This window comes from Podarcis erhardii (assembly GCF_964252035.2).
Source record: "Podarcis erhardii genome assembly, chromosome: 18".
Taxonomy (NCBI): Eukaryota; Metazoa; Chordata; class Lepidosauria; order Squamata; family Lacertidae; genus Podarcis; species Podarcis erhardii.
The window spans coordinates 11,427,367-11,443,399 of NC_138516.1; the positions used below are offsets into that span (position 1 = coordinate 11,427,367).

The 16,033-nt window shown below is 46.3% G+C and overlaps 1 protein-coding gene across 1 annotated transcript; it reads left to right on the plus strand.

The window, feature by feature from the left end:
- The first annotated feature begins 4,093 nt into the window (after positions 1 to 4,093).
- IFI30 (IFI30 lysosomal thiol reductase) lies at positions 4,094 to 14,991 on the plus strand. Its single transcript, XM_081846419.1, has 7 exons — positions 4,094 to 4,367; positions 10,400 to 10,582; positions 10,683 to 10,757; positions 11,304 to 11,399; positions 12,182 to 12,337; positions 13,440 to 13,512; positions 14,482 to 14,991. Exons 1-7 carry the CDS (start codon positions 4,239 to 4,241, stop codon positions 14,553 to 14,555), a joined length of 786 nt encoding a protein of 261 aa, XP_081702545.1. The 5' UTR covers positions 4,094 to 4,238; the 3' UTR covers positions 14,556 to 14,991.
- The last annotated feature ends 1,042 nt before the right edge of the window (positions 14,992 to 16,033 follow it).

Sequence of the window (16,033 nt, forward strand, 5' to 3'; positions counted from 1 at the left end):
TTTGAGTACCAAGGCGTTTGAGAAGGGACCGCTGTAATAATATTTCTTATTGGCGGAAAGTTTGGTGCGGTGCAAGCGAGCTTTCACCTCAGGGGGAAAGGTTGGAGAACGACCAGTGGTTATTACTTTGGAACAGGGGTAGGCAACCTAAGGTCCAGGGGCCGGATCCGGCCCAATCGCCTTCTCAATCCGTCCTGCGGACGGTCTGGGAATCAGTGTGTTTTTACATGAGGAGAATGTGTGCTTTTATTTAAAATGCATCTCTGGGTTATTTGTGGGGCATAGGAATTATTTCATTTCCCCCCCAAAATATAGTCCGGCCCTCCACATGGTCTAAAGGATGGTGGACCGGCCCATGGCTGAAAAAGGCTACTGACCCTTGCTTTAGGGTGCATGGTTTCGTTTCCACAGGTAAGACTCACCTGAGCCTGGGATGGAGAGGCTCTCAACATCAACATCCCAGCAAATCTCGCTTCTGCATTAGTCAGAGCTTTGGGTCTGAGGCAAAGGAGGCAGATCTGTGTCTCTCCTCCTTCCAGCTATCTAACTCCACCCTGCCTCCTGTTTTCTTGCCTAGCAGCTGGGTGAGGGGGCGGAAAGAAAAAAGCCCCACCCATGAGCCTGGCGGGGGGGCCCCCACTTAGTTGCAGCTCCTGCAACCTAGCTCACCAGGTGCTGATGATGACATGGAAGTCACCGGAAAACTTGTCCCACCGGTTCCGAATCCTCAAGATGATGTTGTAAACAAAATCTGCCCTTCTTCCCTTATGGGGTACCCAAGAGCCCATATAGAGTCCTTAAGTGGGTTCCCTATCGGTAGGGACGCAGGTGGTGCTGTGGGTTAAACCACAGAGCTGATCAGACTTGCCGATCAGAAGGTCGGCGGTTCGAATCCCCGCAATGACGGGTTGAGCTCCCGTTGCTCGGTCCCTGCTCCTGCCAACCTAGCAGTTCAAAAGCACATCAAAGTGCAAGTAGATAAATAGGTACCGCTCCGGCGGGAAGGTAAACGGCATTTCCGTGTGCTGCTCTGGTTCTCCAGAAGCAGCTTAGTCATGCTGACCACATGACCCAGAAGCTGTACACCTGATCCCTCGGCCAATAAAGCGAGATGAGCGCCTCAACCCCAGAGTCGGTCACGACTGGACCTAATGGTCAGGGGTCCTTTACCTTTACTATTGGTAGGAGAAAATAACAGAGGCCAAGCAGAGAATATTGGGAAGCAAAGCAGCTCGTAAGCCTGATCTCTATTGAACTATTACAGGGTCCTCACTCCCCACATGCAGGAGGGAGGAGGAACCCAGAACAGTGGGGTGCAAGACATATAGACATTTTAAATTCCCTGCCCCGGAGCTCAAGACCACTTCCCACAAACATCATACTTACATCACAGAAAAGGCGGTCCACAACAGAAATGTGAATGTTGTTTTTCCTGTCTGGCAGGTTATCTGATAATGCCTTATCTGATTGTCTTTCCTGGTAGTCTGGCCATACCTTTGAGATGGTGATTTCCCAATTCCTGAGACAATGGGAAGGTTCCCTCGCCCCCTCCCTCCTTGCAGAGAAAACATTAGGTCAGTTGGGGAGTCCAAATGGTTTCAGGATGGTTTTCCTGTGCTGCTCCAGACATGTGGTCCACATATCTATGTATGTGCTGGGTTGGTACATTTTATGAACATTTATTATATGTATTGTTGTTGTTGTTGTTGAGTTGTTTAGTGGTGTCCGCCTCTTGGTGACCCCCTGGACCAGAGCACACCAGGCCCTCCTGTCTTCCATTGCCTCCCACAGTTTGGTCAGACTCATGCTGGTAGCTTTGAGAACAGTGTCCCACCATCTCGTCCTCCATCATCCCCTTCTCCTTGTGTCCTCCATCTTTCCCAACATCAGGGTCTTTCCCAGGGAGTCTTCTCTTCTCATGAGGAGGCCAAAGTCTTGGAGCCTCAGCTTCAGGATCTGTCCTTCCAGTGAGCACTCAGGGCTGATTTCCTTCAGAATGGAGACGTTTGATCTTCTTGCAGTCCATGGGACTCTCAAGAGTCTCCTCCAGCACCATATTATATGTATATAAGACCATAATTTTTTTTATTACAATGATGCTAACCCTTGCTGGGTTCAGGACCTCAAGAACTGGGAGGGACTGGGGGTGCGGCCATTGTTACAGAAATTCTAAGGTCTTAGTCCCTGATAACGCCTTATCTCAGGCCCATCCAACTCCCAAGAGAGTGCGATCTACTCACAGTATCAAAAGACCGGCTTTGATCTACCCACTAAACTTCATACTGGGACACCCCCTGCGATCTACCAGTAGCTCTCAATCTACCTGTTGGACATGCCTGCCTTATCTAATTACCTTTTCTGGGTAGCCTGGCCATAAACTTAGAGATAAATCCTTAGTTCCCAAATCTCTTACACATCATGATATCAGCTTAACAGATATTTGCCAGACTGTATTTGCAAAGGGAGGTGTAAGCCCCTACAGTCCAAAGACAATTGGAAAGCTTTTCCCATTTCCTTCCTCTTTGCAGAGAAATATTTGAGGTCAATTTGGGAGAGTCCAAATGGCTTCAGGATGGCTCACCTGTACACGTGGTTTATATGCTTATGTGTTTGCCTTGTACATTTGTGAACATTTATTCTACATAAGACCTTAGAATTCCTATAAGAAGCTCTCTTTTTAGGAAATCAAAGTTGTTGTGCTTTTCTTTTAGGAAACCAAAGTTTCTTGGGAAACCCTGTAAAGAAGAGGACATGAGGACTCAGATATATTTAAACGCTTTTCAATAATATTCGTGATCTTTCCCCCTGCCCACCCCCCGCTACGCCCATGCCCAGTTTGAAGAGCTGAGGATCTGGGTTTTTTTTGGTTTTTGTTACAGATAGGTAGTCGTGTTGGTCTGCCATAGTCAAAACAAAATAAAAAAATTCCTTCCAGTAGCACCTTAAAGACCAATTAAGAACTAACTTAGTTGGTCTTTAAGGTGCTACTGGAAGGAATTTTTTTATTTTGTTTTGGTTTTTGTGACATGCAAACTCCCAAGCGGAAACTGGCGCCTTATCTCTCTCCCTTTCGTGTCAGCTGCCAGTTCCAAAGTCCAACCTTTTGTTGTCAAGCGCAAAAGTTGCTCAACAGCTTGTGTCAGCAGATCGGCGCTGCCTGGGGGCTTGCACAATTTCCCCTGGTAGGTGGCAAATATCTGGGTCGTTTTAAATTCTTGCAGGCATGCTGGGACCTGAGGTGACCCCCCCCCGCCTCCTTGTCAGGCAGTCCACTGTCCAATCTGAACTGGGGGGTTGGGGTCCCCAGAGGAGCCAAATCCTAGGGACCTCGCCCGTCCAATAGAACACTGGTGCGCATTGCCATTTAAATAGCGTGTGCATGACACCTCATGCCATCGATTATGCGAGGTGGGGCTTATTTCTATTCAAGTTGACACCCCCCACCACCACTCTCCAGGAACTTCCCATCCCCTCCAACGTTTCTCCCCTGAAAATAGGGACGTTCTAAGGGAAAGCGGGACTTTCCGGCATCAAATCAGAAACCGACACCTTCAAAGAGGATTGCAAAACAGATTAAAAAAAAAAAAAAGTATTGTAAACATATTAGCACGCTAGCAGGCTGGGAGTAAGTTCAGCAGTAAAAAAAGTTACTTTGAGAATGAAGCTGAGAAAACCAGCTATAGATTAGTTGTAATATGCAGCAGCAAAAAGTAACCATGAAAGGGTTTGAGGGACGTCTTTAAAGGGAATGCTTACTGGAAAATGTTTGGTTAATTGTATTTTATTTGTGGGGGGACGACCTATTCCCCCCCCCTGCAAATCCCTCGAAAATATTTTCTTTCTTTGGCGATCACTCGTAGCAAGACTCGTGTCTTCCATGGACGCGGTATTTCCCCTGGAAAATAGGGACAATTGGAAGGTCTGCAACATCTGGAAGCCCCCAAACCGTTTGCTGGTTGTTGCTTTGAAACAGGCGCGCGCAAAGTGGTCTTTCCCCTAAATCTCCCGGTCTGGGGCCTCCCAAAAATCCGGCTCCTCCTTCTCCTCCTCTGGAGCAAGTCAGGGGCCGCCTGAGTCACACACACACAAAACCGCAGCAGAAGAAGACGAACGGGTTGCGAGGAGGAAGAGGAGGGAAGGGCGGAGCCGGCAAGGGGGGGTTTTAAGAGCAGCCCGTCTCGCCCCCGCCGTGCGCACTCCGCCTCGCCGTTGCGCACCGCCCGGCACCTCTCCTCGCCATGGCTCCCGGCTGGCTCCTGTCCATCGCCGCTTTCTGCTGGCTGGGGGGCATCGCCCTGGGGGGCGCCCCTTGCCACTACCCCCCGCACCAGTGGTGCGGCTCCAGCGAGATCGCGCAGGCTTGCAAGGTGAGGAAAGGGAAAGCGAAGGTGGCCAGGAGGAGCGCAAACTTTTTGCGCGCAGGCGAGTTGCCAAAGGGATGGGGGAGGGGTGGCCACCCACGTTGCGGGTGGGGTGGGGGCTTCGAGGGAGGAAGGGGGGCTAGCAGGGGCGACGGGGGCTTTGTGCGACCCCCTTCCCGGGACTCGGAGGAACGGGTGGCTCCGAATGGCTGCTGTGGCGCACGGGTCCTGCTTGGGGGCGCGGGGTGTCTTCCCAGGGGGGCACCACCCCGTTGGCCACTGGGGGGCAGGAGGCTGGATTCCGATGCGCCCCCTTTGGCCACCCCTTCGACTGCCGCAGGGGGTCTTAGGATTCCTAAATGGAGACCTGAGGTGCCCACAAAATTCGCCATGAAGAGTCTGGACATTCACAAATTTTGGGTGCCAGGGCCATGCACGCTGCATGGCACCCACGGGCACAGGGCCAAGTTGGCACTTCTGGCGTGGACAGAGGCAGTCTACCTTAAGAGTGGGGGGAAGGAAGAGTGGGAGGAAGCTGTTGCTATCTGGTCTTGCCTGTGCGCTTTGGGGGGCACCTCGCTGTGAAGACAGGGGCCTGGACTCAGGACTGGGGGGTCCCCGTGTAGGGCACCAAGCCAAAGTGTTGGGTTGAAATAAACGACAGACGAATGGCAAGTGTCATATGGGAGGCATCTCCCGAGCATGTCTCGGGGAGTCCCTTTTATTGAATATTACAGCATTGCCACACATGTGCTCGTTGTTGATTGGTTAACACAAGTACAAAACAAAGGTTACATATAAGCATTAGTTACAGATAGGTAGCCGTGCTGGTCTGCCATAGTCAAAACAAAAAATCCCTTTCAGTAGCACCTTAAAGACCAACTAAGTTAGTTCTAGGTATGAGCTTTCGTGTGCATGCACACTTCGAAGTGTGCATGCACACGAAAGCTCATACCTAGAACTAACTTAGTTGGTCTTTAAGGTGCTACTGGAAGATATAAGCATTAATCATCAATAGATTAAAGGGTGGGAAAGGGAACACAGAATTGGACAAGCCTCCTTATTAAATTATAAATAGTGATTGATAATGCAAGACTTAACTATTTACTAGTGATTAATATATAGCATTCATCTGTAAATGTGGTCAACCAAGCACTAAGAACAGGTCAAGATGTAATGTTTTCATGAACTGAACATTCTAGTGTGATGAAGGAATGTCTCAGCCTAAAATGGTTTTTGGCAGAGTCATGTGCAGAAGCAAAAGCTTCCCATCACCAAAGGGCCACAGAATCATCACCACCAGGGCTTTTTTCAGCCAGAGCTCAGTTCTGGCACCTCTCAGGTGGGCCCCATTGTCATTCTAAGAGAAAAAGGTAAAAGGTAAAAGACCCCTGGATGGTTAAGTCCAGCCCAAGGCGACTCTGGGGTTGCAGCACTCATCTCGCTTTCAGGCCGAGGGAGCCGGCGTTTGTCCAGAGATAACTTTCTGGGTCGTGTGGCCAGCAGGACTAAACCGCTTCTGGCGCATGGCAGAAACCAGAGCGCACGGAAACACCGTTTACCTTCCCGCTGGAGCGGTACCTATTTATCTACTTGCGCTGGTCTGCTTTCGAACTGCTTGCCCTTCATATGCAACCAAACTCCCATCTCTCATCAGCTTCAACGGGCAGCCTGGCAGACATGAAGATTTAAAACAGAATTCATCAGCTACTGCCAATCCCTTAATCCGTGCCATGAAACAGGTTCCGTATAGGAGTGGCTAAGGGAGCTGCTGTTCTCCGAGGTTCCCTGCAAACACTCGCTATATCATCTTTACAACATCCAAGCGATGTGGGCTAGGCTGAGAGATCGAGGCCCAAAGGCCCCCAGGGAGAGCTTTGAAAGGATCTGAGCCAAAGGTCCTGGCTTCAAACTCTGACGGTAGCTCCAGAGAGTGGCTGCCGGCCAGTACTGGCAGTGCTGAGCTATAGGTGAACCAAGGCTCTGGTTAAGGCAGCTCCTAGCAGAGGCAAAACGTCTCCTCGTTGGGCCAAGCCCAATGCAGGTTTGCATTTACAGCACCCCCATTTTCTCAGCATCTTATTTTTTTGGGGGGGGGTTTCCCCGCGGAAAGCCCCACCTTGCTTTTCGGAAGCCGCCCTCTGCTGCTTTCACTTCCCTCTCGAAAGATGGAGGAGGAAACTGGCCGGGCATGAGGTCGTTGCAGTTGGGGAGACATCATTATTTATTTTATTGGTTTTATTTCTATCCCATTTTTTGTTCAAACGAATCCCAAAGCGGCTTACAAACCAAAGAAATAAATAAAGAATCTTTGTTTGCGCCAGCCGCCAGCCATAGCAATAAAACAACAATACGATATACAAAAGAATAAAAATAAAGAAAGTCAATAGTACAGTGGTACCTCGGGTTAAGTACTTAATTCGTTCCAGAGGTCTGTTCTTAACCTGAAACTGTTCTTAACCTGAAGCACCACTTTAGCTAATGGGGCCTCCCACTGCTGCTGTGCCACCGGAGCACGATTTCTGTTCTCATCCTGAAGCAAAGTTCTTAACCAGAGGTACTCTTTCTGGGTTAGCAGAGTCAGTAACCTGAAGTGTATGTAAACCAAGGTATAGGGTTTTGAATCAATAGTCCAATAGCGGACCTTATTCTAATTGCCCCGGCTAAAAAAACCTTACAACCTTTGCTGTCACCTGCTCATCTCAACCTGCCAAGAGAAAGGACCCTGGGGCAGTGGCTGGGCAAGCCGGAAGGGACGGAAAATAAAAATAACAGAACGGAACATGACGAACAGGAGCTTGAATCGTACAGAATACTTGGCAAATTGTCATTAAAGCGATCCCAAATCCCAAATAAAACAAGACGTGATCTGAGATTGTCCTTCTGCCTGATTTAAAAAGGTAAAGGTAAAGGGACCCCTGACCATTAGGTCCAGTCGTGGCCGACTCTGGGGTTGCGGCGCTCATCTCGCTTTCTTGGCCGAGGGAGCCGGCATACAGTTTCTGGGTCATGTGGCCAGCAGGACTAAGCCGCTTCTGGCGAACCAGAGCAGCGCACAGAAACGCCATTTACCTTCCCGCTGGAGTGGTACCTATTTATCTACTTGCACTTTGACATGCTTTCGAACTGCTAGGTTGGCAGGAGCAGGGACCGAGCAACGGGAGCTCACCCCGTCATTGCGGGGATTCGAACCGCCGACCTTCTGATCGGCAAGTCCTAGGCTCTCTGGTTTATAAGCTAAACAAGTTCTAGCTTAGGGCCCCACTCTCTTGGGGGCCTCCAAAAAATTTAAAGGAAAAAGCTTGGATGTACATTTCCAAAATATATGATAAAAAACAAATAAAAGAAAACCTGCATCCAGCAAGAGTGTTTTGTGTTGTGTAGGTTCCTAGGATGCAAGTCAAATATCCCTGGTTCGCTCCTTTCTATATATAGGGAGCCGACATTCTGCATGGACTGGTTGCAGGGCAACATGTGCAAATGGCTTTTGATACCTATTCGGTCCATAAATGACCACATAAATCAACACAAAAAAGCAGCAATTTATTGTGGAGAAAGGACAGCTGGACATAGAAAGGGCCCCATTACCTTCAGGAGCTGAGGGCCGCATCAAACCAAAATCTGGCCCTGCTCCTGACTCTATGATTCAGCACGTATTGCCGAATATTTTCCATCTTTGTGCATACGAAGTCTTTCCGCGGCGATCGCGTCTTGAAATAACATCCTGTAGCCTTTTTCTAATTCCTCCATCCCGACGGGTTTGGGCGGAACATTTGCTGCATGTATCTGCGCGCTGTGCAGTGGACGCTCGGGTTGCGAACGTGATCCGTGCGGGGTGCCCGTTCGCAACCCACGTCTGTGCACGCACAGGTTGCAATTCGGTGCTTCTGCACATACGCGACCGCTGAAACCCGGAAGCAACCCGTTTCGATACTTCCGGGTTTCAGCGTTCCACAACCCAAAAAAACGCAACCTTAAGCGTCTGTAACCTGTATTTTTTCTCTTATTTAATATAATTTTTTTTTTAGTTTTTTTAAAACATATCATTTTCAACAGTAATTAAACATACTTTTACATCTTATTCAAATTTTTGACTTCCATCAAGCCTGTCTGAAAATTTTCCAGTCTAACCTCTCAGTATGCATTTCTTATCTTCCCTATTACATTTCAAACTCATAACCAACAGCTCTATCTTTTTCTACTTTGTAACACTTTGTATATTTCTCCTTACAAAACTTCTTGCAGTCCTACTAGCGTAATTTATTGATTACAATTGCTCTTCAAATAATTCATATACTTCTTCCAATCTTCTGTCAATCTCTGGTCCCGCAGGTTTCAAATCCTTCCTGTCATTTTGTCCAGTTCTGCGTAGTCTGCCATTCATCGGAATTTCTTCTTGTTTCCATTTCTGGGTTAGCAATACTCTTGCCGCCGTTGTTGCATATAAAAACAATTTAACATCTTGCTTATTAATGTCCTGACCTATAATACCAAGTAAAAATGCTTCTGGTTTTTTAAAAAATGTGTATTTCAACATTTCAATGAATGTATTTTCTTTTAGCACCAAGCGTTCTGCCCTCTTGAAGGTACACTGCTCCTGTCTATATATCTGTCTATCTATCATCATCATCTATCATCTCATCTATCATCTATCTATCTATCTATCTATCTATCTATCTATCATCTTTCTATCTATCATCTGTCTATCATCTCATCTATCATCTATCTATCTATCTATCATCTATCTATCTATCTATCTATCTATCTATCTATCTCTCTCGCTATCATCTCATCTATCTATCTATCTATCTATCTATCTATCATCTCTATCTATCTATCATCTATCATCTATCTATCATCTCATCTCATCTATCTATCTATATCTATCTATCATCTATCTATCTGTCTATCTATCTATCTATCTATCTATCTATCATCTATCATCTATCTATCATCTCATCTCATCTATCTATCTATCTATATCTATCTATCATCTGTCTATCTATCTGTCTATCTATCTGTCTATCTATCTATCTATCTATCTATCTATCTATCTATCATCTATCTCTATCTATCTATCTATCTATCTATATCTATCTATATCTATCTATCATCTGCCTATCTATCTGTCTATCTATCTATCTATCTATCTATCTATCTATCATCTATCTCTATCTATCTATCTATCTATCTATCTATCTATCTATCTATCTATCTATCTATCTCTATCTATCTATCTATCTATCTATCTATCATCTATCATCTATCTATCTATCTCTCTATCATCTCATCTATCATCTATCTATCTCTATCTATCATCTATCTATCTATCTATCTATCTATCTATCTATCTATCTATCATCTTTCTATCTATCATCTGTCTATCATCTCATCTATCATCTATCTATCTATCTATCATCTATCTATCTATCTATCTATCTATCTATCTATCTATCTATCTCTCTCGCTATCATCTCATCTATCTATCTATCTATCTATCTATCTATCATCTCTATCTATCTATCATCTATCATCTATCTATCATCTCATCTCATCTATCTATCTATATCTATCTATCATCTATCTATCTGTCTATCTATCTATCTATCTATCTATCTATCTATCTATCATCTATCAATCATCTCATCTCATCTATCTATCTATCTATATCTATCTATCATCTGTCTATCTATCTGTCTATCTATCTGTCTATCTATCGATCTATCTATCTATCTATCATCTGCCTATCTATCTGTCTATCTATCTATCTATCTATCTATCTATCTATCTATCTATCTATCATCTATCTCTATCTATCTATCTATCTATCTATCTATCTATCTATCTATCTATCTATCTATCTCTATCTATCTATCTATCTATCTATCTATCTATCTATCTATCATCTATCATCTATCTATCTATCTCTCTATCTATCATCTCATCTATCATCTATCTATCATCTATCTTTCATCTATCATATCTATCTATTTATCTATCTACCTATCTATCTTCACCACCGCTCTTTCCTTTTGCAGGCAGAGAAGCACTGCGCCCGGCTGGGCCCCCCCGGGAAGAAAGCTGACCCCGTCTCCGTCAGCCTCTATTACGAGAGCCTCTGCCCTGCCTGCCGCTCCTTCCTGATCTTCCAGCTCTTCCCCACCTGGCTTTTGGTGGGCGACGCCATGGAAATCACCCTGGTCCCTTATGGGAACGCCCAGGTCGGTCCCGATCCCCTGGGCAGGGGTGGGGAGGCTGCCCAGCCACACTCCTTTTCCCTGACACCCGTCTTGTCTCCCTCTCTCTCTCCCTCTCTCGCAGGAGAAAAAAGGCCCCTCCAAGTGGGAATTCGAGTGCCAACACGGTCCTGATGAATGCCTGGGCAACTTGATGGAGGTGGGTACACCCTCTGCAGGGCTGGCACGCCAAGACCTCTCTGTCTCCTCCGTTTCCGGGGGTTTCTCTCTTACCTGGCGGGAAGAGGCTTCCATTTCTCAGCCTCGTATTCGGAGAACACTTAGGGTTTCTTTAGGGCTGTCAAAACAAAACAAAAAGCCGATCTTACGAAGCCTTTCCCTTTTTTAAAATAATGGTTTTTGTTAAACCTTCCGAATTATCACAGAACTCTTTTCTATCTATCTATCTTCTATCTATCTATCTATCTAATTTATCTCATCTATCTCTATCATCTATCTATCTATCTATCTATCTATCTATCTATCTATCTATCACTGTTTTCTTGACTTTACGTCCCTCCTTTAATGTTTTTTTTTATTCCCCCTTGGTAGCCGCATATTTTTTTCTTTCTTTCTTTCTTTCTTTCTTTCTTTCTTTCTTTCTTTCAAAAAAGAATATTATAATACTATTATTTATGAGCTTTGGCCAGAGCACAAACCTCCCCCCCCCCCCTGCTCTAACCCTTACCCCCTGCTCCTCCCCCAGGCCTGCCTGATCCACCTGCTGGGCGACCAGGGCAGCTACTTCCCTCTCATCTTCTGCATGGAGTCGAGCGCCAACGTCACCCAGAACTTGGAAACGGTACGTTCCCCAAATTCCTTCCCGCGGCAACCCGCCTCGCAGGGCTGGGGGTGGTGGCTGCTTCTTCCAGCATGGGAAATCCCCGGGGGTGCAGGGTCTCCGGTTTGGGGGCAAGTTTGGGGAAGAAAGGGAGGGAGGGAGGGAGGGAGGGAGGGAAAGAGAGAGAGAGAGAGAGAGAAAGTGAGTGAGTGAGTGAGTGAGTGAGCGAGTGAGTGAGTGAGTGAATGAGTGAAAGAAAGAGAGAGAGAGAGAGAGAGAGAAAGTGAGTGAGTGAAAGAAAGAGAGAGAGAGAGAGAGAGAGAGAGAGAGAGAGAGAGAGAGAGAGAGAAAGTGAGTGAGTGAGTGAGTGAGTGAGTGAGTGAAAGAGAGAGAGAGAGAGAGAGAGAGAGAGAGTGAAAGAGAGAGAGAGAGAGAGAGAAAGTGAGTGAGTGAGTGAAAGAGAGAGAGAGAGAAAGAAAAAGAGGGAGATAGAGATAGAGAAAGAAAGAAAGAAAGAAAGGAAGGAAGGAAGGAAGGAAGGAAGGAAGGAAGGGAGGGAGGGTCTCTTCTCCTGGCGGATCAAGACGAGCAGGTGACAGCAAAGGTGGCAAGGTTTCTAGAATCAGAAGAAGACCCACTCTTTGACTATTGATTCAAAGCCTTAAAACGTATTTTATATCATTGACTTTTCATTTCTCTTCTTTGTATATTGTATTGTTGTTTTATTGCTATGGCCGACGGCCGGCGCAGATAAAGATCCATTCCTTCCTCCTCATTCTCTCGCCACCCTCTGATCTCTCCAGTGCATGAAGCTGTACCCGACCAGCGAGATCCCCCTTGCCAACGTCACGTCTTGCGTGAGCGGAGACCTGGGCAACAAACTCATGCACCAGAATGCCCAGCGCACTGACGCCCTCCGCCCGCCCCACAAGTACGTGCCGTGGATCGCTGTCAATGGGGTAAGTCCTGGCCGGAGGTGCCCAAATTTGGACCCGCTGGTCCTGAGTTCGAGTCTCGCTCCACCTGCAGATTTATAATCCAGCACCGAAAGCCAGCAAAGCCCTTTGCAGGCAGGAGGTCCATTGGTTTTGGATAACTGTCGCGACCCCTTTCTTCCAAATAAGCAAATTTAATTTTCCATTATTAAAGCCCAGTAACAGCCACTTTTTATCAATGTCAGATTACAATTCCCGTCCGATTATACATTTTGAGTGACTTCCTGTGGGCTCGGTTTTGGGGCGCAAAGTCCTTACTCCTTCCTGCTTCCGAAATCTTAGCTGCCATATTTTCCCGTGTGTCACATTATCTTAATATTGGGAGGACTCAAAATTATGAAAATGGGGGGAGATTTTGCCCCCATTTATAAGACTACACCCCCTTTTTAAACATTATCTTTTAGTTAAAAAAAAAAAACCCTAGTCTTATACACAGAAAAGTACAGTAATCCAATTGCCTTCAGTCCTGGCCTTTAGTCCCTTATCGACAGCGACAGACTAATTGACTTCCATTCCTGTTGAGATATTTAATAATAATAAAAATAATAAATTCCCACAGAAAGAGTTGCGTCGCGACCCCCATGTTGCAAGGGGTTGGGCTGGATGACCTTTTATTTAGCTTTGGCGTTCGGACCCGGGAGACACCCGAGTGCGAATCGCCACTCACTCGAAGGTCGCTGTGGCCAGTCTCTCTCTCTCCCTCGCCTACTTTGCAGGGTTGGTGTGACGATAAAAAGGGGGGAATTGGTGAGAAAAGTGAGGGAAGGTTGGGGTGTGAATTGTGGGCTCCTTGTGGCGATAAAAGCGGAAGAGGGGAGAATTCGCACCCGCCGCCTTGAGTTGCGATTCCTGCGTCGCCCGGGGTTGGACTAGAGGACCTCTGGGGTGCCCTCTTCCATCTCTAGGTCTGAAAAAGCAACAATTAAAGAAACTGGGTGGATTTCCAGGGGTGCGTTCCTATTTCAGCAGAGCGCCCCGAGTTTTCTGCCGCAGGGGAGGGATTGTGGGGAACCCTCCCCATCGCCTGCCCCACTGATTCCCTTCTTATTCCGCCCCCCAACCCCAGAACCACACGGAAGAACTCCAGGGTGAAGCACAATCCAACCTCCTCGGGGTCGTCTGTAAGCTGTATAAGGCAAGTGCTTGTCTAATAATAATAATAATAATATTTATACCCCACCCATTTCCCCCTTTCTCTATCCCCTCCTAGCTGGGGGTCGTGGCCCTCCCACTATGAATTTGGGACGGTGTGGGGAGAGCCAAGGGTCCCCTTTGGGGGGTGGGTCATTTCGCCCTGCCTCTTTTGTTTTTGCTTTAATCCCCCCCTTTAATTTTAAAATTACTGTAAATTCCACATACAGTTTGGGGTTTTTTGCTTTAATCTCCCTCCTTTAATTTTAAAATCAAATTTCCAGAAGTTCCACGTACAATTTTTCTTGCTTTAATTAAAGTTACAGAAATCCCACATACAATTTTTTTTGCTTTAATTTCCCTCCTTTAATTTTCAAATTAAATTTCCAGAAATCCCACATACAATTTTTTTGCTTTCCTTTCCCCCCCTTTAATTTTAAGATTAAATTTCCAGAAATTACACATATATTATTATTATTTGCTTTAATATCCCCCCTTTAATTTTAAAATTAAATTTCCACAAATTCCACCTGCAGTCTTTACTTTTGCTTTATCCCCTCCCCTTTAATTAAAAATAATAATAATTCGGAAATTCCATGTGCAATTCCAATGCACTTTTTAAATATATAAAATAAATTCTTTTGCATTATTGATTATTCTCATTCCTTTTTCTCTGATGTTTCCCTTATATCCGCCCTCCCTTTTGATGAACCCTGCTCTCCCCTCTTTTAATATATATGACTGAGGGTGCCCTATGGGGACCCTATGGGGGTTGCCAGAGAGAGAGATGGGGGAGAGAAAGGGGGAAATTGTGGGGCAGAAAGGAAACTGTGCTCTAGGTTGCCTCCTAGGGCCATGGGTTCGAATCCCACTTGGGGCAAAAGATGCCTCCATTTGCAGGGGGCTGGACTAGATGTCCCCCAGGGGTCCCTCTGTGATTTTATTATTTATCTCCCCCCTTCTGTCCCTGCAGGGAGAGCTGCCTCCCGCCTGCCAGCACAAAGGCAGCTCCTTGCCTACCTCCCCGCAAGATGCCTGCCTGAAGATCTAGCTCCTCTTTCCCCAACACGCCTGTCTCTAGGGCTGGGGCTGGGGCTGCCCCCCAAAAAACCCACCCGCCCCCCAAAAAATGCACACGCAGCCGCGGTGCCCATCCCGCCATGGGTGGGTCAAAGGAAGCGACTTCCCTGCTACTGTTGTTATTCCCCTGCGGAACTCCCTGCCACAAGGTCTGGAACCGAGGAGCAGCCAGGGAGGAAGGAAATAAAAGGAGCACTGCTAGGCGTTTTGGGAGTCCGGAACGAGAATCAGGACCGCTTCTCCCTCCTTCCGAACCTCATGGGCGAGAGGGAGGCGAGTTCTGATCCTGACATCCTGGAGGAAGAAACGGACACGCTTCCTTTTTGCGAATTGCAAAAGCACTGCCAGGTTGTTATTTTACCTTCTCTCTCCCCAAAATGGAAATTCTGCCTTAAAAAAAAAAACAATACTCCAAACTGATTGGTTTCTTTTCTGGCCGAAATGCTTCCCTTGCCGGTTTTTTTGTGGGTGGGGGTCAAATCCGTACCAAGATTGCAGATGCCCCCCAGGGTTTTGGTTATTTAATTATTTTGCAAATTTTGCACACGGTTGGGTTGCTTAAACAAGCTCGAAAGACAGATAAAGCAATAAAAGGACCGAGGAGGAAAATCGACATGGCAACAACAATAATAATAGTAAATAATGATTTTATGCAATCCGTCATCTTTATTGGCATAGAGAGAATGCAAAGATATATAGGTCAAATCTCAAAAGAGGCATCTGTTCATAAAAGGAAATACTTTGAGACAGAACTATACAGACCTAGTTAAGAAGTGCGTCTCAAATCTTAGAAAACAATTTTATTATTTGTAAGGGAAAGGCTGGCCCAAACTCCTCTAGGCAGCTCCCAAAAAAATATTAAAAATGCAATAAAATATCGGCTATTAAAAACTTCCCCATACAGAGCTGCCCGGTAATTAAAAACTTTTGAAAAGTTGACATAACGAAAGGCTGAAAAATGGGACTAAGGCTTGTCTCCAAATGCAGGAATTTTCACGGGAGAAACGTTGGAGGGGATGGAAGAGGACGTCCCTATTTTCACAGGAGAAACGTTGGAGGGGATGGAATAGGATGTCCCTATTTTCACAGGAGAAACGTTGGAGGGGATGGAATAGGACGTCCCTATTTTCAGGGGAGAAACGTTGGAGGGGATGGAATAGGACATCCCTATTTTCAGGGGAGAAACGTTGGAGGGGATGGAATAGGACATCCCTATTTTCAGGGGAGAAACGTTGGAGGGGATGGAATAGGACGTCCCTATTTTCAGGGGAGAAACGTTGGAGGGGATGGAATAGGACGTCCCTCTTTTCAGGGGAGAAACGTTGGAGGGGATGGAATAGGACGTCCCTATTTTCAGGGGAGAAACGTTGGAGGGGATGGACTAGGACGTCCCTATTTTCAGGGGAGAAACGTTGGAGGGGATGGAATAGGACGTCCCTCTTTTCACGG

Excerpts from the sequence above, each read along its gene's own strand:
- IFI30 (XM_081846419.1), top strand. The coding sequence starts at position 4,239 with ATGGCTCCCGGCTGGCTCCTGTCCATCGCCGCTTTCTGCTGGCTGGGG. Across the intron at positions 4,368-10,399 it reads AGATCGCGCAGGCTTGCAAG|GCAGAGAAGCACTGCGCCCG; the intron begins GTGAGGAAAGGG and ends TTCCTTTTGCAG. Across the intron at positions 13,513-14,481 it reads CTGTAAGCTGTATAAGGCAA|AGCTGCCTCCCGCCTGCCAG; the intron begins GTGCTTGTCTAA and ends CCCTGCAGGGAG.